Source organism: Corythoichthys intestinalis, chromosome 1, assembly GCF_030265065.1.
Source record: "Corythoichthys intestinalis isolate RoL2023-P3 chromosome 1, ASM3026506v1, whole genome shotgun sequence".
NCBI classification, from domain to species: domain Eukaryota; kingdom Metazoa; phylum Chordata; class Actinopteri; order Syngnathiformes; family Syngnathidae; genus Corythoichthys; species Corythoichthys intestinalis.
This window is the reverse complement of record NC_080395.1, coordinates 69,326,832-69,348,143: the sequence shown is the minus strand read 5'-3', so window position 1 is coordinate 69,348,143 and position 21,312 is coordinate 69,326,832. Positions and strand designations below refer to the sequence as shown.

General features: G+C 39.1%; 2 protein-coding genes across 3 annotated transcripts in view; one reads left to right on the top strand and one right to left on the bottom strand.

Moving 5' to 3' along the window:
* The window catches only part of dapk2a (death-associated protein kinase 2a), a 37,531-nt gene extending 16,500 nt beyond the window's left edge, over window positions 1-21,031 (bottom strand). The window contains exons 1-3 of one of the 2 annotated variants that reach the window (XM_057829450.1): window positions 20,773-21,031; window positions 1,467-1,688; window positions 233-371 (exon numbers count right to left, since the gene is read on the bottom strand). In XM_057829450.1, coding sequence (XP_057685433.1) covers window positions 233-371; window positions 1,467-1,688; window positions 20,773-20,834 — 423 coding nt within the window. In that variant the 5' untranslated portion in view covers window positions 20,835-21,031. The remainder of the gene's footprint in view (window positions 1-232; window positions 372-1,466; window positions 1,689-20,772) is intronic. The other variant, XM_057829534.1, reaches the window with a different exon arrangement.
* Window positions 2,901-8,953, top strand: LOC130911628 (uncharacterized protein K02A2.6-like). Its single transcript, XM_057829329.1, has 2 exons — window positions 2,901-4,914; window positions 8,914-8,953. The coding sequence occupies exons 1-2, from the start codon at window positions 3,817-3,819 to the stop codon at window positions 8,941-8,943; spliced, it is 1,128 nt and encodes a 375-aa protein (XP_057685312.1). The 5' UTR covers window positions 2,901-3,816; the 3' UTR covers window positions 8,944-8,953.
* Window positions 21,032-21,312: the final 281 nt, after the last annotated feature.

The following is a 21,312-nucleotide window of genomic DNA, read 5'->3' as shown; positions in this document are numbered from 1 at the left end:
CTGGCACAAAAACATGTTGTGTTGCATTTTTTTGCCGAGGTGCTATCTATGCAAATACCGCCCATTCTATTTTAATCTGCTGTCAAAATGTCCATTTACTCCTGCTCCCCAATATTTTTTTTTTCATTGAGCAATCTGTAAAGTATTTCAACCTAATTTTTGCCTCCTAAAATCATTTTCTCAAGACAGTAGTTAAATAATATCACGTGGCTACAAAATTTATATACTGTACCTTAAGATCGAAGTGGGCAATTTTTTTGGAGTGGAGGTAGTTCACCCCCTCAAGGATTTGCTTGATGAATTGGGTTGCTTCGTTTTCACTGAGAGACTCTTTCTGGGCCAAGAAGTCGAACAGCTCACCCCCAGAGACCCTGAAATGCGGACGTTTAGCATTTAGCTCAATTTAGAAGAATCATTTATGATTATGATGATGATGATTGTATAATTTTTTGATAGCAGATTATCAACCATGACGCATCCATAGGGAGGAAGTGGAAATTTCCTAAATCACATGTAGTTAATGTGTAGTGGTATGAAAAAGTGTGTGAACCTTTTGGAATTTCTTACATTTCTGCATAAAATCACCATCAAATGTGATCTTTGTCAAAATCACACGGATGAAAAAACAGTGTCTGCTTTCGCTTAAACCACCCAAATATTCATAGGTTTTCATATTTTAATGGGGATAGAATGCAAGCAATGACAGAAGGGGGAAAAATAAGTGAACCCTCTGCCTAAGGAGACTTAAAGAGCAATTGAAACCAATTTTTACCAAACAATTAAAGTCAGGTGTGTGCCCAATCACTGATAAGTCATTTAAAGCTGCCCTGCCAACTACGAAACACACACCTGGTAAGAATTGTCTTGATGAGAAGCATTGTCTGATATGCATCATGGCTCGGTCAAAAGAGCTGTCTGAAGACCTGCGATCAAGAATTGTTGTTTTGTATAAAGCTGGTTAAGGATAAATAACCATCTCTAAAAGTCTGCATGTTCATCATTTCACAGTCAGAGAAGTTGTCTACAAATGGCACTGTTTCTTCTCTCCCAAAGAGTGGCCGTCCACCAAAGATGACTCCAAGAGTTCAGCGCAGAATACTCAGAGAGGTAAAAAAAGAACCCTAGTGTGTCTGCTCAAGACTTACAGAAATCGATGGCACAGTCCAATATCTCTGTGCGCACATCATCTATATGTAAAACTGGTGATTTTATGCAGAAATGTGAGAAATTCCAAAAGGTTCAGATACTTATTCATACCGCTGTACAAGTATTTCTTATGTTTATAAAACATTTTTTCTTAGGATAAATTGTATTGTGAGCATCTGAAATATCTGTAAAGATAATAGTGATAAAGCATGTTATTTTTAGTGGAAAGGAAAGCTGTTTATAAGGCATCGTGATGAGGAAGTGGAACAACAATGGACACATTACCATTACTAGTAATAGGAACCAAACTAGGCACTCACAACTCCAGGATGAGAACCACATCAGTGCGGTTCTCATAGACATCGTGTAGAGTGACAATATTCTGGTGCTGAATCTCCTGTAGAATCTGCACTTCCCGCTGTATCTCCTCCAGCCGAACTCCCCGAGAACTGGCAATACTTTGACGCTTTTTTATAAACTTAGCAGCAAATTCCTTTCCTGTATTTTTCTCTGTGCATTGCTTCACAATGGCAAATTGTCCACTAAAACACAAGAAAGATGACTGTATTTTAATATGTTTGTTTTGACATGCATGAACTCTGAAAATTGACCAACAACTCTTACTTGCTGCAATCATCAATAAATCATGTTCAACAGCACTTTAAACATTTAGAAGCTACAACAATAGGACATTGGTAAATGGACTTGTATCGTGCCTTTCCACTATTAAGGCACTCGGAGTGCTTTGACACTATATACTCAGTTACCTACTGAAGACACAGCCATAGACTTCATAACCTATTGACATGACACAGGAAACGGCCGATTCGTAGGGGGCCTATTTTCAAAAACTTCGAATTCAAATATTTACAAAACCAAAGCTGCTACCGACCTAAAACCAAAACAGGCACCTACCTTAGCCATATATGAGTCTCTATGAGCAGCGGCATCAAAAAAATTCAAAGTCTTTCCCTTATAAAATCCCAATTAATTATAAAAGTATAACACAACTTAAAATGGCTATAAAAGTCTCAGATTTTACACTAGATGCACAAAAATCACCAAATGCAGACATAATCACCTATATTTTCAGGATCAATAGCAATATTTAACATATCATAAAGGTTTTTGACCAAAATAGCAACTTTTTTTTTTTTTTTAAATTTACTGCAAGTTTTCAACAGCTAATAAATCACTCAATTTAACATCAGAAACTTAATACTTGAGGAAAACATGCAGAATCAATCATGAATAATATGTAAATAGATAATTAATAAATTCTATATACAATCACAACTTACTATAGAATAGAATACCCCTTAATCATGATTATACACTATATACTGTTAGCGATTGAGGCTAGCGGCCGCCTGGCATAAAAGGAGCTTTTTTGGCATAAAATTATTTACAATAAATGCTTAAATCCCCGAATTCTTCATAGATATGGATGTAAAACAGTCTCGATTCTTGGTTAAAAGCAAAGATATTGTACAGTCAGGGTTTATTTTACGTATATTGACGAAGCTAGTATTTTAGCGAATGAGGCTAGCGGCCGCCTGGCATAAAAGGAGTTTTTCTGGCAAAAATTCTTGTGAACAAATGCTTAAATCCCGGAATTCTTCATAGATATGAACGTAAAACTGTGACATATTTATGTCACACTGCTGTTGCCATAGTGTGCACTTCCTGTGGGTGTGGTATTACAGTATAAAAAGGAATCTCTGTTATGTCTCTGTGACATATATGATGAGAAGCACACTGAATAAAGAAATGTTGTTCCATTCAAGTCTCGGCCTTACATGTACTTAGATCAGGGAAGTACATAACAAAAGTGGCGACGAGGACGTCTGGACCTGCGTCAGCTTGGACGTGCTGTTTTTGGAGTTTACTGCGGGTCGCGGTGCTCCTGGGGACAGACGGCGCCGACCTCAGCTTCCACGTCGTGACTTCGTGGGGAGGACGAGCGGAGTTTTCAAAAGGAGCTTGAAGGTGCTGTATAACCAGGCGCTATGGCGGGAGTTATCGGCTCTGTTGGTCTTTTTGATGAGCTTGTGGAACAGTGGAGCTTGTACACAGAGCGGTTCGGCTATTTCGTGGAAGCTAACGAAATAGCGGAAGAGAAAGTGGTGCCCACGTTTTTGAGCGTTATTGGGCCAAAGACTTTCAATTTACTGAGAAACTTGCTTCAACCCGATAAACCTGGTAGTAAAACGTACAGGGAAATCGTGGAAACTCTTAATGGATATTTTTCACCCAAGCCCCTTGTGATAGCAGAGAGATTCCGATTTCACAGGAGAAATCAGGAAGAGGGGGAATCTGTCACTATGTTCGTAGCGGCGCTGCGGAAGCTGGCTGAACATTTTGAGTTTGGTGATGTTTTAGAAGACACATTAAGAGACAGATTGGTATGTGGACTGAGAAACGAAGCAACACAAAAGAAGTTACTCTCAGAAAGTGGACTGACATTAAAGGAAGCCTTTGATGTAAGCGTGGCTATGGAAATGGCTTCAAAGGAGGCTCAACAACTGAACATTACGAGCAGAATACACCAAGTGGCAAGTACCCAAAGCAATGTTGCTGGTCCCTGTTTTAGGTGCGGTAAAACAGGGCACCTTCCCTCCACCTGCTGGTGCAAAGAAATGAACTGTCATCATTGTGGGAAGAAGGGTCATGTTGAGCGTGCCTGTCGGAAAAAAACAAGCACAGACAGATAAGGAAATGAATGACAAGAAGAAAACAAAGAAATATGTCAAAGCGGTAGAGAGTGCCTATACTTCCGAAGATGAAAGTGACGTGCACACCGTGCATGTAATGAGCGTGGACGGGAAGTCAGGGTGTTACTGGGTCACACCAAAGTTAGAGGGTCACCCAGTCAAAATGCAAATAGATACTGGATCACAGGCATCGCTTGTGTCTTACCATCTCTATAAACAGTGTTTGAGACACCTTCCATTAAGACCGTCAGACACAGTGTTCAAAGCGTACACTGGACACAAAGTGCACATGAAAGGAATGACTGACATTACTGTGCAATGCAAGGATCAAACTGCTAAACTTCCAGTGTATGTCACAAAAGGGAATTTTGCTTCCATAATGGGACGACTGTGGATTAATGCACTTCGTGTAAATTGGCTAGAAGTTCGGCAGCTGTCAGACGGTTCTTCACAACTACAAGTCATACTGGACAAGAATGAAGAGGTTTTCCGTGAGGAATTGGGCAGCATGGAGGACATTACAGTGAAATTGCACATTAAACCAGGAAGCAAACCTGTGTTTATGAAGGCTAGGACAGTGCCGTATGCTATTCGTGACAAAGTCGAGGCTGACCTGGATGCGTTGGTCAAAAGTGGGTTTTTGGAACCAGTCACCACCAGCGAATGGGCGACACCAATTGTGCCGGTTCCGAAAAAGAATGGCGGAATTCGCACATGTGGCGATTTTAAAGTGACTTTGAATCCAGTGCTTTGTGTGGAGCAGTACCCACTTCCATTGATCAATGATTTGTTTGCAGGTCTGAGCGGTGGTCAAAAATTCAGCAAAATTGATCTCAACCAAGCTTATCTGCAGATGCATGTGGATGAAGAATCACGAGAGTGGCTGACAATTAACAGGCACAAGGGACTTTTCAGATATTGCAGATTACCTTTTGGCATCACATATGCTCCTGCTCTGTTTCAACGGGCTATGGATCAAATTTTGAGTGGATTGCCACTACACAAGGCTCCATCAAAGACAAAGGCAATTGTGGATGCACCCGCCCCAGAAAATGTGAGTCAGCTTAGATCTTTTTTAGGTCTATTGAACTATTATGGACGGTTTATTCCCAATTTGGCATCACTTCTTAAAACATTGCATGAGCTGTTGTGCAAAGATGTAAAATGGAAATGGACGAATGAGTGTAACAAAGCTTTTCGAAATGCGAAAAACGCCCTGATTTCATCAGAATATTTGTATGGAAGGAAGTTTACTCTGTTAACGGATCACAGACCACTGACAACGATTTTGGGACCTCATACAGGAATCCCTTCACTGGCTGCTGCACGTCTTCAGAGGTGGGCTTTGTTGTTATCAGCTCACTCATACGACATCAAGTATCGTAAATCTGATTTGCATTGCAATGCTGATGGACTTTCGAGGTTGCCGCTTCCTGTCACAAAACATGAACCTACCTCAGTGGACATATTCTATTTCCGAAATGTTGAACATGCACCAATTTAGTAAAATGTGCAACTCGGAACGACCCCGACCTGTCAGTCGTCATGGACATGGTAATTAAAGGACAAACCAAGTGTGAGAACACCGCTCTCAAACCTTTTTTGGATAGGAGGTGGGAACTTTCTGTTCAATCCGGTTGTTTGCTGTGGGGGAGGAGAGTGATTGTGCCACAGTCATTGCGTGCTAAAATGCTTGTGCAACCGCATGCAGTTCACAGTGGTATTGTTAAAATGAAAGAAATGGCGAGAAGTTATTTTTGGTGGCCAGGATTAGATAAACAGATCGAAGAGACGGTAAAAAGTTGTTCATCTTGCCAGAAGATTCGCAACAATCCACCTGCAGCCCCACTTCATCCTTGGGATTTTCCTCAGGACCCTTGGGACCGCATTCATATTGACTTTGCGGGGCCTTTTGAAAATCGAATGTTTCTGGTTGCTATCGATGCCCATAGTAAGTGGCCAGAGGTAGCTATCATGAAATCAACCACATCGGAAAAGGCAATTGAGAAGTTAGGGGAGATGTTTAGTCGTTTCGGAGCCCCTGCACAACTCGTCTCAGACAATGGCCCCCAATTTGTGTCAAAAGAAATGGTTAAATTCCTGCAAGCCAATGGGGTTCAACACATTAAGTCGGCTCCCTATCACCCGGCAACCAACGGCCTGGCAGAGAGGTTTGTGCAGACCCTCAAACATGCTCTCAAAGCATCACAAGGGCAAAGTACACTCCATCAGAGACTACACGAATTTCTCCTCAAATACCGAACATCTGTGCATGCAACTACCAAAGTATCGCCAGCGAGCCTCATGTTTTCTCGAGAGATACGAACTGGCATGGATCTTCTGAAACCACCAACCCTGAGTGAGATTGTTCAAATGGATCAACGGAAGCAAGTCAAGTACAGAGACCTGCATTCCAAGAACCGAGTTTTTGCACCTGGTGACTCTTTTATGGCCCGGAGTTACCAGAGTAAGGAAAAGTGGGCCCCTGCCACCATCATTGCTCAAACCGGGCCTGATGGTGTTTGGCGTCGCCATGCGGATCAATTGTTGGGAACATCAGACACTACTCCAGAACTGTCTATTGATTGTGATGATGCTAGCAGTGTAATTATAGCAGAAATGTCTAGCTTACCGGATGTGCCAAAAATACCAGAAATGTCTAGCTTACCGGATGTGTCAAACCCAAACAATCCTGCTGTAATTGTGTCTAATTCAACCAATGCACAAACGGAACCTGAAACGGTATCGGAACCTGTTTCCACAAATGGGAAATCGGAAGTGACTGTTGAACGTCGTTATCCTGCACGCGACAGGCGACCGCCTGATAGATTGGATTTATAAGTAATAAGTAATGAGGGGAAAACAGGAGGTATTTTTGTGTGTATTTCTGGGACATGTTATGTAAGGGGGGAGGAGATGTGACATATTTATGTCACACTGCTGTTGCCATAGTGTGCACTTCCTGTGGGTGTGGTATTACAGTATAAAAAGGAATCTCTGTTATTTCTCTGTGACATATATGATGAGAAGCACACTGAATAAAGAAGTGTTGTTCCATTCACGTCTCGGCCTTACATGTACTTAGATCAGGGAAGTACATAACAAAAACCGTCTCGATTCTTGGTTAAAAGCTAAGATACCGGACAGTTAGGGTTTATTTTACGATTATTGACGATGTACCATGCTACCATGTTAGCGAATGAGGCTAGCGGCCGCCTGGCGTAAAAGTAGCTTTCCTGGCGAAAATTCTTGTGAATAAATGCTTAAATCCCCGAATTTTTCATAAATATGGACGTAAAACAGTCTCGATTCTTGGATAAAAGTAAACTATGAGGCTAGTCAGTTACGAAAATTAGCCTCCATGTGTAAACAAAGAAGAAACTGCGAATAAATGCTACAATCACGCATGTATGGCACGAAAAATATAATATTCACCTTGAATCATCAAAAAAATCACTCCTGAGACAAACCTTCCTGTTTGTATGCGGTACAGCTTTCATATTAAAATCCAATCGTAGGTAAATCCAAGCTTAAATCCGGCATGCGCGTGTGGCGTCTTCAGCTATTACTAAATGAAGCTCGGCCCCCTCTAATAAGGAGTGACGCAAAGAATGACGAAGTGTCAGGTCAATAGATTTTTTAAGTCTATGACACAGCTTTGGGGGCAACGTGGAGTTCAGTATCTTGGTCAGGGATGCTTGGGCGGTGTCACCAGGGCGGGGACTCGAGCCCACAGCCTCTGGGTTGGGGAATGACTACTCTACCACTGAGCCGCGAAAAACTGGAAATATGATCGTTCGAAAAATGTTTTTTCTTCACTAGAGGGCACTCATGCTCTTTGGACAGGTGATGTTTCATTTCTGTAGATTTTTTCTATTCGGAATTCAATGATTTTGTGTAGTCTTTTGGCCCAATATGGTCACGTAATTGGTTACAGTACAGTCTAATAATAACTGTACATATACAGTAGATGATGTTGTGCTAGGAAAAAAATATACAAATGTTTAAAAAAAAAAAAAATGACACTATAAGCAGTTACTCACAATGCTACTCACAACGTTACTCATTTCATGAGTATTTTCATTGAATACTTTTATACTTGAGTCATTTTTTTGGATGACGAATTTCACTTAAGTATTATTTTTTGAGGTAACATTACTCTTATTTGAGTATAATTTTTCGCTACTCAATCCACATCTGCGTACATACAGTTGAAGCTGGAGTTTACATACACTGTGCAGAAACACACATTTAATTTTGCCAGAGATTACGGATATATTTGTGGATGTCCAAAATACATGTCAAAATCTTGGATATTTTAACCCGTGTTTCTTGAAAGCACATGAATAAATGCAAATATATTTTTTTGAAAAAACTTTCCCCATAGCTGGTTGCCAGTACTAGCTCCGGCAAAGTGCAGGCAGTGCGCTCAACGACGACGTCACATAGGCCTGTTGCGATAACAAATTTTAGTGGAAGATATATTGCGTCATAAACTGTTGCCAATTTGCGATATTATCATGAAAATAAAGAAAAATTACAAATTTAACTAATTATATAAAAATATACTAGTATTTAAAATTAGTGATGAATGGAATATTTTAAAAATCACAAAGCATAGCGTATGTCATTTGAAAGCTATCTTTTGTACTTGACTCTGAAATAATTGAAAAAAATTATTTAAAAGCATTTTTTCTTCTTGTGCCGATCAGAACCCATCAAAATGGGAACAAAGTCTTGGCCTAAAAAGTTTAAAGCCATACGATTGTATTTTTTGCCATAATGATTTGAAAGCTATCCGAGTGCAGAATATTGTTTTGTTTTGACAGACCACCCCCCCTTTCTTTTTTTAGAAAGGTAAGATTATTCGTCTGTTTTATTTGTTATCATACAGTATATCACAAAAGTGACTGAAAAGTGAATATAGCCATTAATATCTCAAACCCTGGCAACAAAAGTGAGTATACCCCTTTGTAAAAACGTACATCCCTAAATGTCCAAATTGAGTACTGCTCGACATTTTCCCTCCAAAATGTCATGTGACTTGTTACAGGAGTGCTGTCAGCATTGCTGCAGAGATTGAAGAGGAGGGGGGTCAGCCTGTTAGTGCTCAGACCATACGCCACACTCCACATCAAATTGGTGTGCATGGCTGTCACTCCAGGAGGAAGCCTCTTCTGAAGACGGTACACAAGAAAGCCCGCCTGTCTCATGCAGTAAACATTTTGTTGGGTTGGTCTTTCAGAGTACAAAGATGTAAGCCATTTTTATATTTTTAACTTATTTTTTAGCATGACGTTGTGCCGTACTGCTTCTGTCAAACAATGAATGACCTGAGAAGAATTAAAATGGTATCTGACTGTCACTGTTACCTTTTCTGTTGTAAAAAAAAAAACAACTTTAGTAAGAGGGAAGTGTAAATAAATGATAGAATTAAGATTTGTTATTAATGAAAACATTAAAAATGTTCGTTGGCTGTCACTTAGTAGCATTTGCGATCGCTACACAAAACCTAAATTACCCCCAAGAACGATCAGAGACATAGGACAACCAGAGGATATAATATATAACAAAGACAGGGGTGGTGGTAAAGGATAGCTTGTTGAACCAGGAGAATGTCATTGTCAGTCGCGTAAGAAAAAGGTGTCGATAAAAAAGCTAAGGCTATGCTTAGGTCGGCTCTTTTTTGTGTGTGTGTGTTTTTCAGCCCTTGAGTGTCATCTCTTAAACTGAACATTTTTATGTTCTTCCACATCTTTACCAGTGAATTTGGCACCAGGGACATCATTTTCGGACAGAATTGGTAGGTTTAGCTCTGTCAACATCTCCTTCGTACACGATTTCCATTAATTTCTTATTGGGGACGAACGTTAGCGTGTCCCCCCTTAGCAACAGTAGCTAATGTAATGAATATTAATGTGTGGAAGTGATGTGTTGCTTGCGGTACGCCATTACAGCACAACGTGACAAAACTCGAAACAAAGCCTACAGGTACAAGACAGGCAGCACTACTACAGTTTGTAACCAGCCTTTATGTACATTTTATAATTACAGTTTGTAACCATAGGCAGAGTTTTACTTCAATGGGGCTGGTGGCAAAACATGTTGATGAATCTGACACAAAAGTCAAAAGTTTGGACACACCTCATCATTTTTGCGTTTCATATATTTTTACTACGATTGTAAATTCTCACTGAAGACATCAAAACTATGAATGAACATGTGGATTGTCGGAAAAAAAGTGAAATAACTGAAAAAAAAGGGTTTTATATTCCACTTTCTTCAAAGTATCCACCTTTGAAGTGTCTCCAAACTTTTGGCCTATACTGTATATAAATACATCTTGAACCTGTTCGTGTTCAATCCTCAGTTCAAACTCTGTTGTTGTTGGTAGCGTTTGAAAGCTTAGGTTTAAAGAAATTCTAAATATCCATCTTGCCTCCTCAGGTGTAGTTTTGGCTAAGCAAAGCAAAGGATAGTCTTTAAGGTGTTAGTCACATGATCTGTTCGAAAAATGATTTTGACCCATTATTAAATACGTTGTCGGATTCTTGTTCATTTCATTAATTTTTGTTATTTGTTTTATTGCTTTACAACTTTTATAGACAACATTTTAACGGCTAAGTCTTTATTTTAAATGGGAAGTTCAGAATTTTTACAATAGCCTTAATGTTGGAGTTAGGGGGGGTTTAATTAATCGTTGGAGTTGGTGCACAAATTCCGTGCAGTTTGTCAGTTATTTGTCAGTTTCAGGGCTTCATAGTGGCTAAGCTAGCGCGAGTCAATGCTGGTTGAAATCAACTCCATGTTCTAATTAAACTCCGCTAACTCAAAGATTAAGTCTTGTGTGAAAAATTCAATTACATGCGATGACATTTTTCTGTTGTCATTTTTGTTGTGGCAGCAAAAGGAAAAAAAATGGTAAAAAGTAACTGACAAGTTACTTTTAAAGTAACTTCGTTACTTTGACAATAAAGTAATCGGTAAAGTAATTAGATTACTTTTTGAGGTGTAATCAGTAATTAAAATGACTTTTTAAAGTAATCCGTGACAACACTGTCTATAATTATAAACTTAAATGTGGATTATAACTGCCTGTAAATGCCAATGAGTTCTAGGTGTACCCAGCTGCCTCTCAGTCAGATGCAATAAGGGCATTGGCTCTATCTCACTCTGGATGAGTTGTCAAAAGTTAATATTTGTTCTGTCTCTGATTGAAGGTTGCAAAAGTAAATGAGGGCTTTTTTCTAATTAGTGTGAACTAAAATCTGTCTTTGTTGACTTGACAAATACAGTACTTCAAGTCTGACAACTGTGATAGTATGCTTCTAAAGATAGCACCTCTTTAAAAAGCAACCTGACACCTTCAAACAGTTGCCTTCAGCTGGTCCAAGTAGCATGTCGGACTTGTGTATTTCTACAGTGGTACGAAAAAGTGTCTGAACCTTTTGGAATTTCTCACATTTCTGCATAAAATCACCATCAATTGTGATCCGTTCGGATGAAAAAAAAAGTGTCTGCTTTAACTAAAACCACCCAAACATTTATAGGTTTTCATATTTTAATGAGGTTAATGATTTTACTCAGAGAGGTAAATAAGAACCCCAGAGTGTCTGCTAAAGACATACAGAAATCACTGGCACAGTCCAATATCTGTGTGCACGCATCAACTATATGTAAAACTATGGCCAGGAATGGTGTTCATTGGAGGACTCCACTGAGGAAGCCACTGCTGTCTAAAGAAAAACATTGTTGCTTGCTTAATGTTTGCAAAAAACACTTGGACACTCCACAGAAGTTTTGGCAAAATATTTTGTGGATTGATGAAACCACAAACTGAATTGTTTGAGAGTAACACACAACATCATGTGTGGAGGAAAATAGAACAGCTCACCAACAACAACAATTCATCCCCACCGTGAAGCATGGTGGAGGGACCATCATGATTTTGGGCGTTTTTGCTCCCTCAGGGCGTGGACAACTTGCAATCATTTTTGGAAGAATGAATTCAAACGTTTATCAGGATTTTTTGCAGGAAAACCTGAGGCCGTCTGTCAGACAGTTGAAGCTAAAAAGAGGATGGATGCTTCAACAACACAATGGTCCAAAACACAGAAGTAAATGGTTTCAGAAGAACAAAATACACATTCTGGAGTGGTCTAAAGTCCAGACTTGAACTCCATTGAGATGCTGGATTGTCAGCATCTCAATTTACAGAGCTGTATACAAGTTACTTAAAAATAATCTGACAGTGTGGACACCGGTACCTAACACTTGTTCTACATATCAAAGTGCACTAATTAGTGGCACAACAGGAAGAAGAGGGCTAGCGCTCATGGATCTCTGGCCGAGTATGAAGACATCTCATCTCATCTATCAAGGTGATAGCCGACAAATGTTGTGTTACATGTAGCTAAACCTTGACAAGTGTAATTTTTTCGCATAAACTTGTTTGTATCCATCAGCAGTATCTTTACGCTAACATTAATTTGGCATACCATAGATTTTCAATACTACTTGTTATAGGCTTACTCCATTTACAGCGTCACAAAAGTGAGTACACCCCTCGCATTTCTGCAAATATTTATCTTTTCATGGGACAACATTGACAAAATGACACTATGAAAAGTAGTCTGTGTGCAGCTTATATAATAGAGTTCATTTATTTTCCCCTCGAAATAACTCAAAATATAGCCATTAATATCTAAACCCCTGGCAACAAAAGCGAGTACACCCCATAGTAAAAGTTGTCAATATTAACATACAACATGCCAACTGTCAAGAATTTGTGTGGCCACCACAATTATCCAGAACTGCCTTTACTCTCCTGAGCATGGAGTTGACCAGAGCTTCACAGGTTGCCACTGGAATGCTCTTCCACTCCTCCATGACGACGAAGCGGAGCTGCCGGATATTTGACACTTTGTGCACCTCTACCTTCCTCTTGAGGATCCCCCAAAGATGTTCTATTGGGTTCAAGTCTCGAAATATGCTTGGCCAGTCCATCACCTTTACCCTCAGTCTCATCAGTAAAGCAGCGGTCATCTTGGAGGTGTGTTTGGGGTCATTGTCATGCTGGAACACTGCCCTGCCACCCAGTTTCTGGAGGGAGGGGATCATGCTCTGCTGCAGTATTTAACAGTACATGTTGGAGTTTATGTTTCCTTCAATGGAACATGCTTGAGACCATCGGAACCAAACAAATTACATTTAGTGATGTAGTTTCTAAGGGTTGTACTCACTTTTGTTGCCCGGGGTTTAGATATTAATGACTATGTTTTGACTTATTTTGAGGGGAAAATAAATTAACTGTATTATATAAGCTGCACACAGAATACTTTTCATTGTGTCAAAGTGTCATTTTGTCAGTGTTGTCCCATGAAAAGATAAATATCTGCAGAAATGCGAGGGGTGTACTCACTTTTGTGATACACTGTATATTGCCTAATAGCACGCCAGAGGCAACATTGCCACAGTGAAATTGTTATGAAATAACTAAATAATGTGATTATTCCTTCATCTCTGTGCTATTTTTCTTCTCTCCTGGTCTAGAACCTTATGTGCGCTGTAGTTTTCTGGATTTTCGCACTGTTGTTTAAAAAGTGCCGCTTAATTGTTAAAGAAAATACATACTTGAAATTTACATGCAGAGAAGTAATGCGTCAAGACGTCCTGTTCCAAGAAAACGAGTGCCTTGTAGTGTCTAGTGAGCATACATGAACCAATAAAGATATTTTCTAGGGAAATCTAGGGATGACCTGGTCCGAACACGTGAAAAATTGGAAATCGGGATGATCGTGCTATTTTTAAGAGGATCTCTGAAAAGGACCGGGTTTTTAATTTAAAAAATATATTTATGTTTTTCTCCTTCATACTCATACAGCCCCCACCCTCCCTCCTGAAAATCAGTGCGTCCAAACTGTCCAGCTTGTGTTTGGTTCTTAAAGTTAACGATGATTGACAGGTTTTTAGCTTTGATCTTGCCAGAGAAGCTTGGTAACTCTGCGATTAAAGGCACAAATCTGTCAGTCATCGTTCAACTTGCATAAGTGTGCTGTGGCAACTCATTGTGTAAGTAAGAGGCCGTCCCCTGCAGCGTGAGTGTCAAAGCTTGAGTGGACCACTCAATGACGCATTTGATAAAGAATAGCATTTTTCTATGTTATTCTTGCGTAAAAATAATTCACATTATGAACGTAAAGGGCATGTTGGTTTGTGGGAAATTTGCGGGCACTTCCGTCTCTGTGCGTTTATTTTGAAAAGGCTCATCGTGTAAGACCTCATGCTTCTGATTTTATCTTAATGAGGAAACTTCCCACACCTGTGTGTAAACTTTTCTGCACGCTGCGCTTGTTGAGAAGCAGTGCAGTCACGTCGTAGGTGAGTTCATAAACAAATAAGGTTTATTATCGCAGTGGGAATTTATGTTTTTTATTTTTTTGGATTGTATTTGCGTGTTTGTAAAAAGACTGTAGTGTGGAGATGTATAATTGCTTCGATTCAAGATAGCACCCTTGAAAGGCAGATGGTGGGAGGAGGAAATGGAATGTTTTATTTTTGCTTTTGTTAAATTGACACCGCTGTGTTACATTTTGTGAACATTTTCTAGTTTTCACGGTGTAAACCAAAAATGAAAAGTGATGGGAAATAAAGTTAAAGAACACCCGTCCAAACTCTTGCGTGTCGTATCATTCCAAGCGGTCCGCATCAATGAAGGCGCCACGATGGGACAGTAACATGTTTGGAACTTTTGTTAAAAAAACAAAACAAAAAAAACTTTTTTCCAGTATCGGATCGGGACTTTGTATCGGCAAATTCTTAAACAGGTGACTCGGACTCGGATGTAAAAAATATGCGATCAGGATACCCCTAATATTTTCCATGAATAAATTAAAACAAAAATATCTACGGGAGAGAGATTAAAGGCCTCACTTTTGAGTGCTCCTTGTGGAAAAGTTTTTTTCTACAGTGCTTTATAGACGTCACATGATTAATCACTCAGGTTTAATTATGGGACATGTGAGCGTTAGAACATTTTGTGCAGAATGAAAAGTGATTACATTTATATTGAAGAAAAAATGTAAACTTTAATAACTTATTTTTTGGATCGTACATGCTGCTGTGTTTGCTTTATATCTTTATATCTTCATGACAAGCGACGGTACCTAGACCAATAAGATGAGCGGGATTTTGTATTGTCGTTGTACTCGTATACTCATGTGCTCAGTGGTGACCAATGAGCACAAACTTTGTGACAAAGCAGGAGAGGCGGGGGAATAAGTTTCTCTGTATATTCTTGAAAAGATACCAGCATTCATTCATTCTACAAATCAGACACAATTTTCGTGTTTAATGACAATACTGGACAATGGGCATCCCTTGCTAGCTCAACATGGGACGCGGACCTTTTCTTTTTCTGAATACGGGACGATTCCGTTTTTCAAGGGAGGGATCGCAACCATAGTCGCAACTTGGCATGTGCCGGTATGATATTCTGACGGTATGATAACCTTCTGCCAAAATATCATGGTTTCACAGTATCACGGTTAGGAGTGGGAACCTCTCGGTACCTCACGATACGATATGATTTGCAATACAAAGCTCACAATAACAATGACCTGACGATATGGTGATACAACGATTATCGATACATTGGTCAGGAAATCATTCTAGTATATTCTACAAACAACTAATAAGCAGAAAACAAGCTTCTGCTGTGAATTGGAATGAGTTCATGTCTAGTAGTAGTATTTTATGGGTCACTTCCTGTCAATTTTGAGTTACAGAACAGGAAGTCACAGAGCAGGAAGTGACCTGGGAATCACCCAAATGAATAGGCAGTGACTCAAACTCAACAGGAAATGACGTGTAAATGCCTACTGCCTGTAGTTGTAGTTGGCTGGGATAGGCTCCAGCACCTCCGCGACCCTCGTGAGGAAAAGCGGCATGGAAAATGAATGAATGAATGAATGCCCTAAAATGAACAGCAAGTGACCTGTAAATGCCCTGAAAATCGGACAATGAATGTGAATGCTCTGGTTTCGAATGAACGAACGTTCCCAGTTGTGCTTCAATGATTAATCGATTAACTCATGTATTCGATTAGAAAAAAAGATTCGAATTAAATTTTGCTGCTTCGAGTATGCGTTTAATTTAAAGACCAAATGTGAAGAAATTTCATAAAATGCCAAATAAGATCACAATTACAGTAATTAAACATTGTCCAACAAATAAAACATGAAAAAATAATTTATATGCTGTATATTTCACAAAATAATCGAGTTTCCGAAGTTCGAGCCAGAAAGGGGACGAACCCGGAAGTGATACGTCACACCGAGAACAGCGATGGCAGCGCTCCATACGGCCGCCCTACAAAGCCCTTCAAACAATGATTCAAACAGCGATATAAGCGATAGATCGAGCGCAAGTGAGCAGATCCAAGTTTTTGAAGAGTTGGAGGAAGAGTAGGAGGTTGGAATTTTATGTTGGACCGTACATGTATTAGTCAGACGCTAATCAGGATCCAAACAATGTGCCCAGACTACATGACATGGAATGGAGACAAGACCAATCGAGATTACAAGATTGGTAAGATATAGGCTGTTATTATTTTTGTGATTTGAAGCATGTCAGGTGAATAAACCACCTACTATTGCCTGGGATGAAAGAAAAGTTTTGACGAATCCATGATCATGTTGTGGAATGAACAGTAGAAGCTAGCGACGTTAGCTTTTATTTACCTGACATGTTTCGGCGAACACCTACGCCTTCGGACCCTCTGACGAAGGCGGAAGTATTGACCGAAACATGTCAGGTAAATAACCCACCTACTATTGCCTGGGATAAAAGAAAAGTTTTGACGAATTTATAAGTGTAGGCAAAATGAACTCAATACAACTATGATCGGGGATTGGATGAGTTACCTTTCAGCTAACGTCGCTAGCTTCCACTGATTATTCCACAACACGATCGGGGTTTTGCCTTGAGTTACCTTTCGGCTAACGTCGCTATACCTTCTACTGTTCATTCCACAACGGTTGGCAGCTCTGCCTTGAATAAGTCATCAGTCATCTATCCAAAAATCACACTTACTTTTTTGCAAATCCTTGATCATAAGCAGCCCGGTTGAGGAAGCAGGCATCTTCGAAGTGTTTGTAGCAGCAAACACTACTCGATGATGGCGTGAAATTCATTCGCCTCGTGCGAACGAAAGATGTCCATTTACGGGCTCTGCTATGCTTTGGCCACTCATACAAGTTTTCTTTAGGTTGAGAACAATACATCGCCACACACCGCCGTGGCATCTTACAGAGAAGCAATGCAACAATACTGTTCCATGGCGGACTTCCCTCGCAGTTCTTTGTGTGACGTAATTTCCGAAGATTGTCGAAGAAAAGCATTTTCGTTGTCAAGTGCGTTGCTAAGGGTTAAACAAAGAATCTGGAAAGGTTGCGTTAAAAAAAAAAAGAAAAGAAAATATGTTTAGAATTGTTTAGCCATTGATATTATTCAAAAACATGGTTGGCCAACCTTCACATTTGGTCTTTAAGTGGCGTTTTAATGGTTTATATTTAAAGTGTTGGCATTTAGTTTTATTGATTTGGGTGGATATACTGCCTTCTAGTCTGCCTCATTTCACATGGCTTAATCCAAGTGCTCCCTGTTAAGACCAACATGAGCTAAGTTTTTGTTTGAGCTAATGTTTTTTTAATGCATTCGTAATTTAGTTTAGGTATATTTAGCCTATTTTTGTGGGAATATGTGTCTGAACCATGTCTTAAGAGCAGTGTGAAAACGTTAGCATTTTATAGCATTTAAACTAGCGGACCTTTGCGATATAAGTTAGCCAATTGTTCTTTTGTTGTACATAAATCCTCATTTATTTATTTTTTACACCGTTTGAGGCTCAGCTCAGGTAATTTAATTTTTAATGTTGCTTATCCGATTACTCGATTATTCGAACTAATGGTTCATCGATTAATCGACTACTAAATAATCGATAGCTGCAGCTCTAGTTCCCAGTCGAAATGGATTGGGTGTCGAGCACCGTCAATGCAGCCTTGGAGTTAACTGAGACACTATTATGGTGGAAGATTTTGGTAGCAACTTGTTGGTTCCTTTTTTAAAAAATTTTTTAAATTAGTTTTTTTTTAGACATTGACACCTTTTTAAAACGATATCTCGATTCTTGGCAGGAGCATATCGATAACCTTTTGGGATACAAAGTATCACGATATATCACCATTTCGACATATTGTCACACCTCTAATCACGGTATTGCAATTACAGCTCTATAATGTGTTACTTTGACATACAGTATCTAGGGTTAAAATAAATAAATAAAAAAATTCCATTGAATAGGAATTTTATTTTTCAAAACATATTTACAAATTGGAACATAAGTATGATGTTAAGTTAAAATGAAATTAAAAAATAATTAAATATTCTAAATAAAATTAAATAAATGCAGTCCATTAGGTGAGCCTATACCCACAGCCACACCTCAACATTATTGCCATCAGAACAAAAATAATAAAATTATGTTTCATAAAACGCACGTGTGTATGACTCGTATCATGTTTACATTATACAAACACTCTTTCTCAACACAAATAGTCGCCAGAGAGAAAAAAAAAACACTACGCTTTACAACCGCAAGACACACTAAATACGCTGGAGTTAACTCTTTTAGCTGGCGGGAAACGTTCATGACAGTGTTTACTAACCTTTAATTTGGTATAAACGTGAAATCATATTGGAGGCATGGCCTCTTTGGCATCCACCCTCCGCAAACATGTTTTACATGTCGGTTGGCCCTCCTACTCTAAGCCGCGGCCGTCAGTAACTATTCTGTAGCCGAAGTGCTGTATTCCCATACCAGCGATTTTGTTTTCTCCGATGGGGAGAAAAAGTTCAGGAGTTTCACCTCCTCCAGCCATCGTGTAGCACAGCTGACTCACTGACACTGAGCAATAACCGTTAGGGGAGGGTTGAGCCATAGACTTCATAACTCTATTGACCTGGCACTTGGTCATTCTTTGCGTCACGCCTTACCATAGGGGGCCGAGCTTCATTTAGTAATAGTCAGCTGAACACGGCACACGCTCTTTCCACGCCAGATTTAAGCTTGGATTTTTTAAGAACTACGGAAGCTATACAGCATAGTGTAACAGGAAGGATTGTCTCAGGAGTGATTTGTTCGAGAATTCAAGGGAAATATTATATTTTTCGTACGATGCATGCATTTTCAAACATCGTGAAAAAAATCAATGGGAGAATGGGAACGTTGGTGTCATTCTTCGACATACATAGTTGAAATAGATGCGTAACGCTCTTTTAACAAAGAATCGAGACAGTTTTACGTCGATATCTATAAAGAATTCAGTGATTCAAGCATTTTTCACGAGAATTTAGAACGGAAAAAGCCATTGTGGCAGCCCCCTTATCATGACAAAGAGCTAACAGACTAGCATTATTCTTTGACAGATTTAAGTAAAGTACATTCAAACTGCCCGTTTTTATTTATTTATTTATTTTTTGCTTCTAACCAAGAATCGAGACTATTTTACATCCATATCTATAAAGAATTCAGGGATTTAAGCATTTATTTAAAATAATTTCACCGTAAAAAGCTCTTTGCTGTGGACTAATGGTAAGGTGGCGCCACAGTGAACTTAAAGACGAGTCGCACATTCGCCATATTTACGTAAAATATATGCTACCTGCATGGTTTCTTTTGCTTTTAACCAAGAGTTGAGACTGTTTTACGTCTGTATCTATAAAGAATACTTGCAAGTCACTTTTGAGATTTTAACTTATCATGCACTGCAAAGGGAAATGCTCCACAATTTCATTGTACAACTGTATAATGACAATAAAGGGCTGTTCTATTCTATAAAAAGTTGTGATTGTATATAGAATTTATCAGTGAATATTTTAATATATTTATATATTATAATTGATTCCGCATGCTTTCCTCCACTATTAAGTTTCTGATGTGAAAATTGAGTGATTTATTAGCTGTTGAAAACATGCAGTAAATACAAGAAAAATAAAGTTGGTATTTTGGGTAGAAACTTATATATGTTAAGTATTACTAATGATCCTGAAAATATAGGTGATGATCTCTGCATTCGGTGATTTTTGTGTATCTAGTGTAAAATTTTATAGCCACTTTAAGTTTTGTTATACTTGTATAAAAAAAATTAATTGGGATTTTATTAGGAAACGACTTTGAATTTTTTGATGCCGCTGCTCATGGAGACTCATATATGGCTAAGGTAGGTGCCTGTTTTGGTTTTAGGTCGGTAACAGCTTTTGTTCTGAAAATATTTGAATTTGAAGTTTTTGAAAATTGGCCCCTGCGGATCGGCCCGTTTCCCATGTCATGTCAATAGGTTATGAAGTCTATGGTTGAGCCTTGGAGCTGCAAGCGAGGGATTTCTCCATGCATTTTTGGGACATAAAAAATAGCTAATACCTTAGGGACCGTATGACGGAAAATGTTTGCTGTTTTGAAACCTTGACGTTTTCATACCACGGTATACCTTGAAACCCATAATCGCCACATGCCCAGTCGCAACATAGTCATTCATATATGCACGGGCTATTGCCCGCGATATAGCAGGTGTATTTGCTATACTGTATAACCTCAAACCCTAGGATGAACCAGTTTGCATTTTTTAATTCATGTGTTAGAAACATCTCAAAGTAATAAGAGCAACCTCTGTTTTGAACTATCTCCTCAAAATGTATTTTGTGACTACACAGTATATTTACGTAAAAGCGAAAAATATTCTTACCCCCAAACTGTCATGATTATTAATCATTTTGTTATCATGAAAAAAAATGTCAATGATTTTATTTGTGCCTTTGAAAAACAATTTGAAAAAAAAAAATGTTTTCACAGTACCTTCCCAACTCTTCCCCGATTTCATAGAAATCTTCAACGTTCTGTTGCTTGAAAATTTCCATTTTTTTTCAGTCAGTCCTCACTTTTGTTTAAGAAGTGCTGCTTAATCCCTTAAAAGACCGCGAAAAGGAAGCATTGCAATTCAAGTGCTGGATATGACAACATACGTTCTGGATATGGCAGCATACGTTATTTCTTCTCTGAAAATCCGAGTACTACAGTGGGTGGAAAATGTCCCTGGATGGAGACACTTTGAGTCTTCGTGCTGCGGCTATTTTTCCATGTGCACTGCTAACATAAACAAGACACGGGGGAGTAGGAAAAGGTCTTGCAGAGTTAAAAATAGTGTTCATCGTGAACTACATGTCCTCTGTATGGGGGGGGGGGGGTCATTCTCTCTCTGCCATGTCTTTCTGACACCTGGTGCGTTCACGTTACAGACATATGCGACTTGAATCGTCCATATGCTGTTTATTCTTGAATTCAACTGCAAATTATGCAAAAATGCAAGATTGTGTACAGGTTCTCGAAATATTAAAC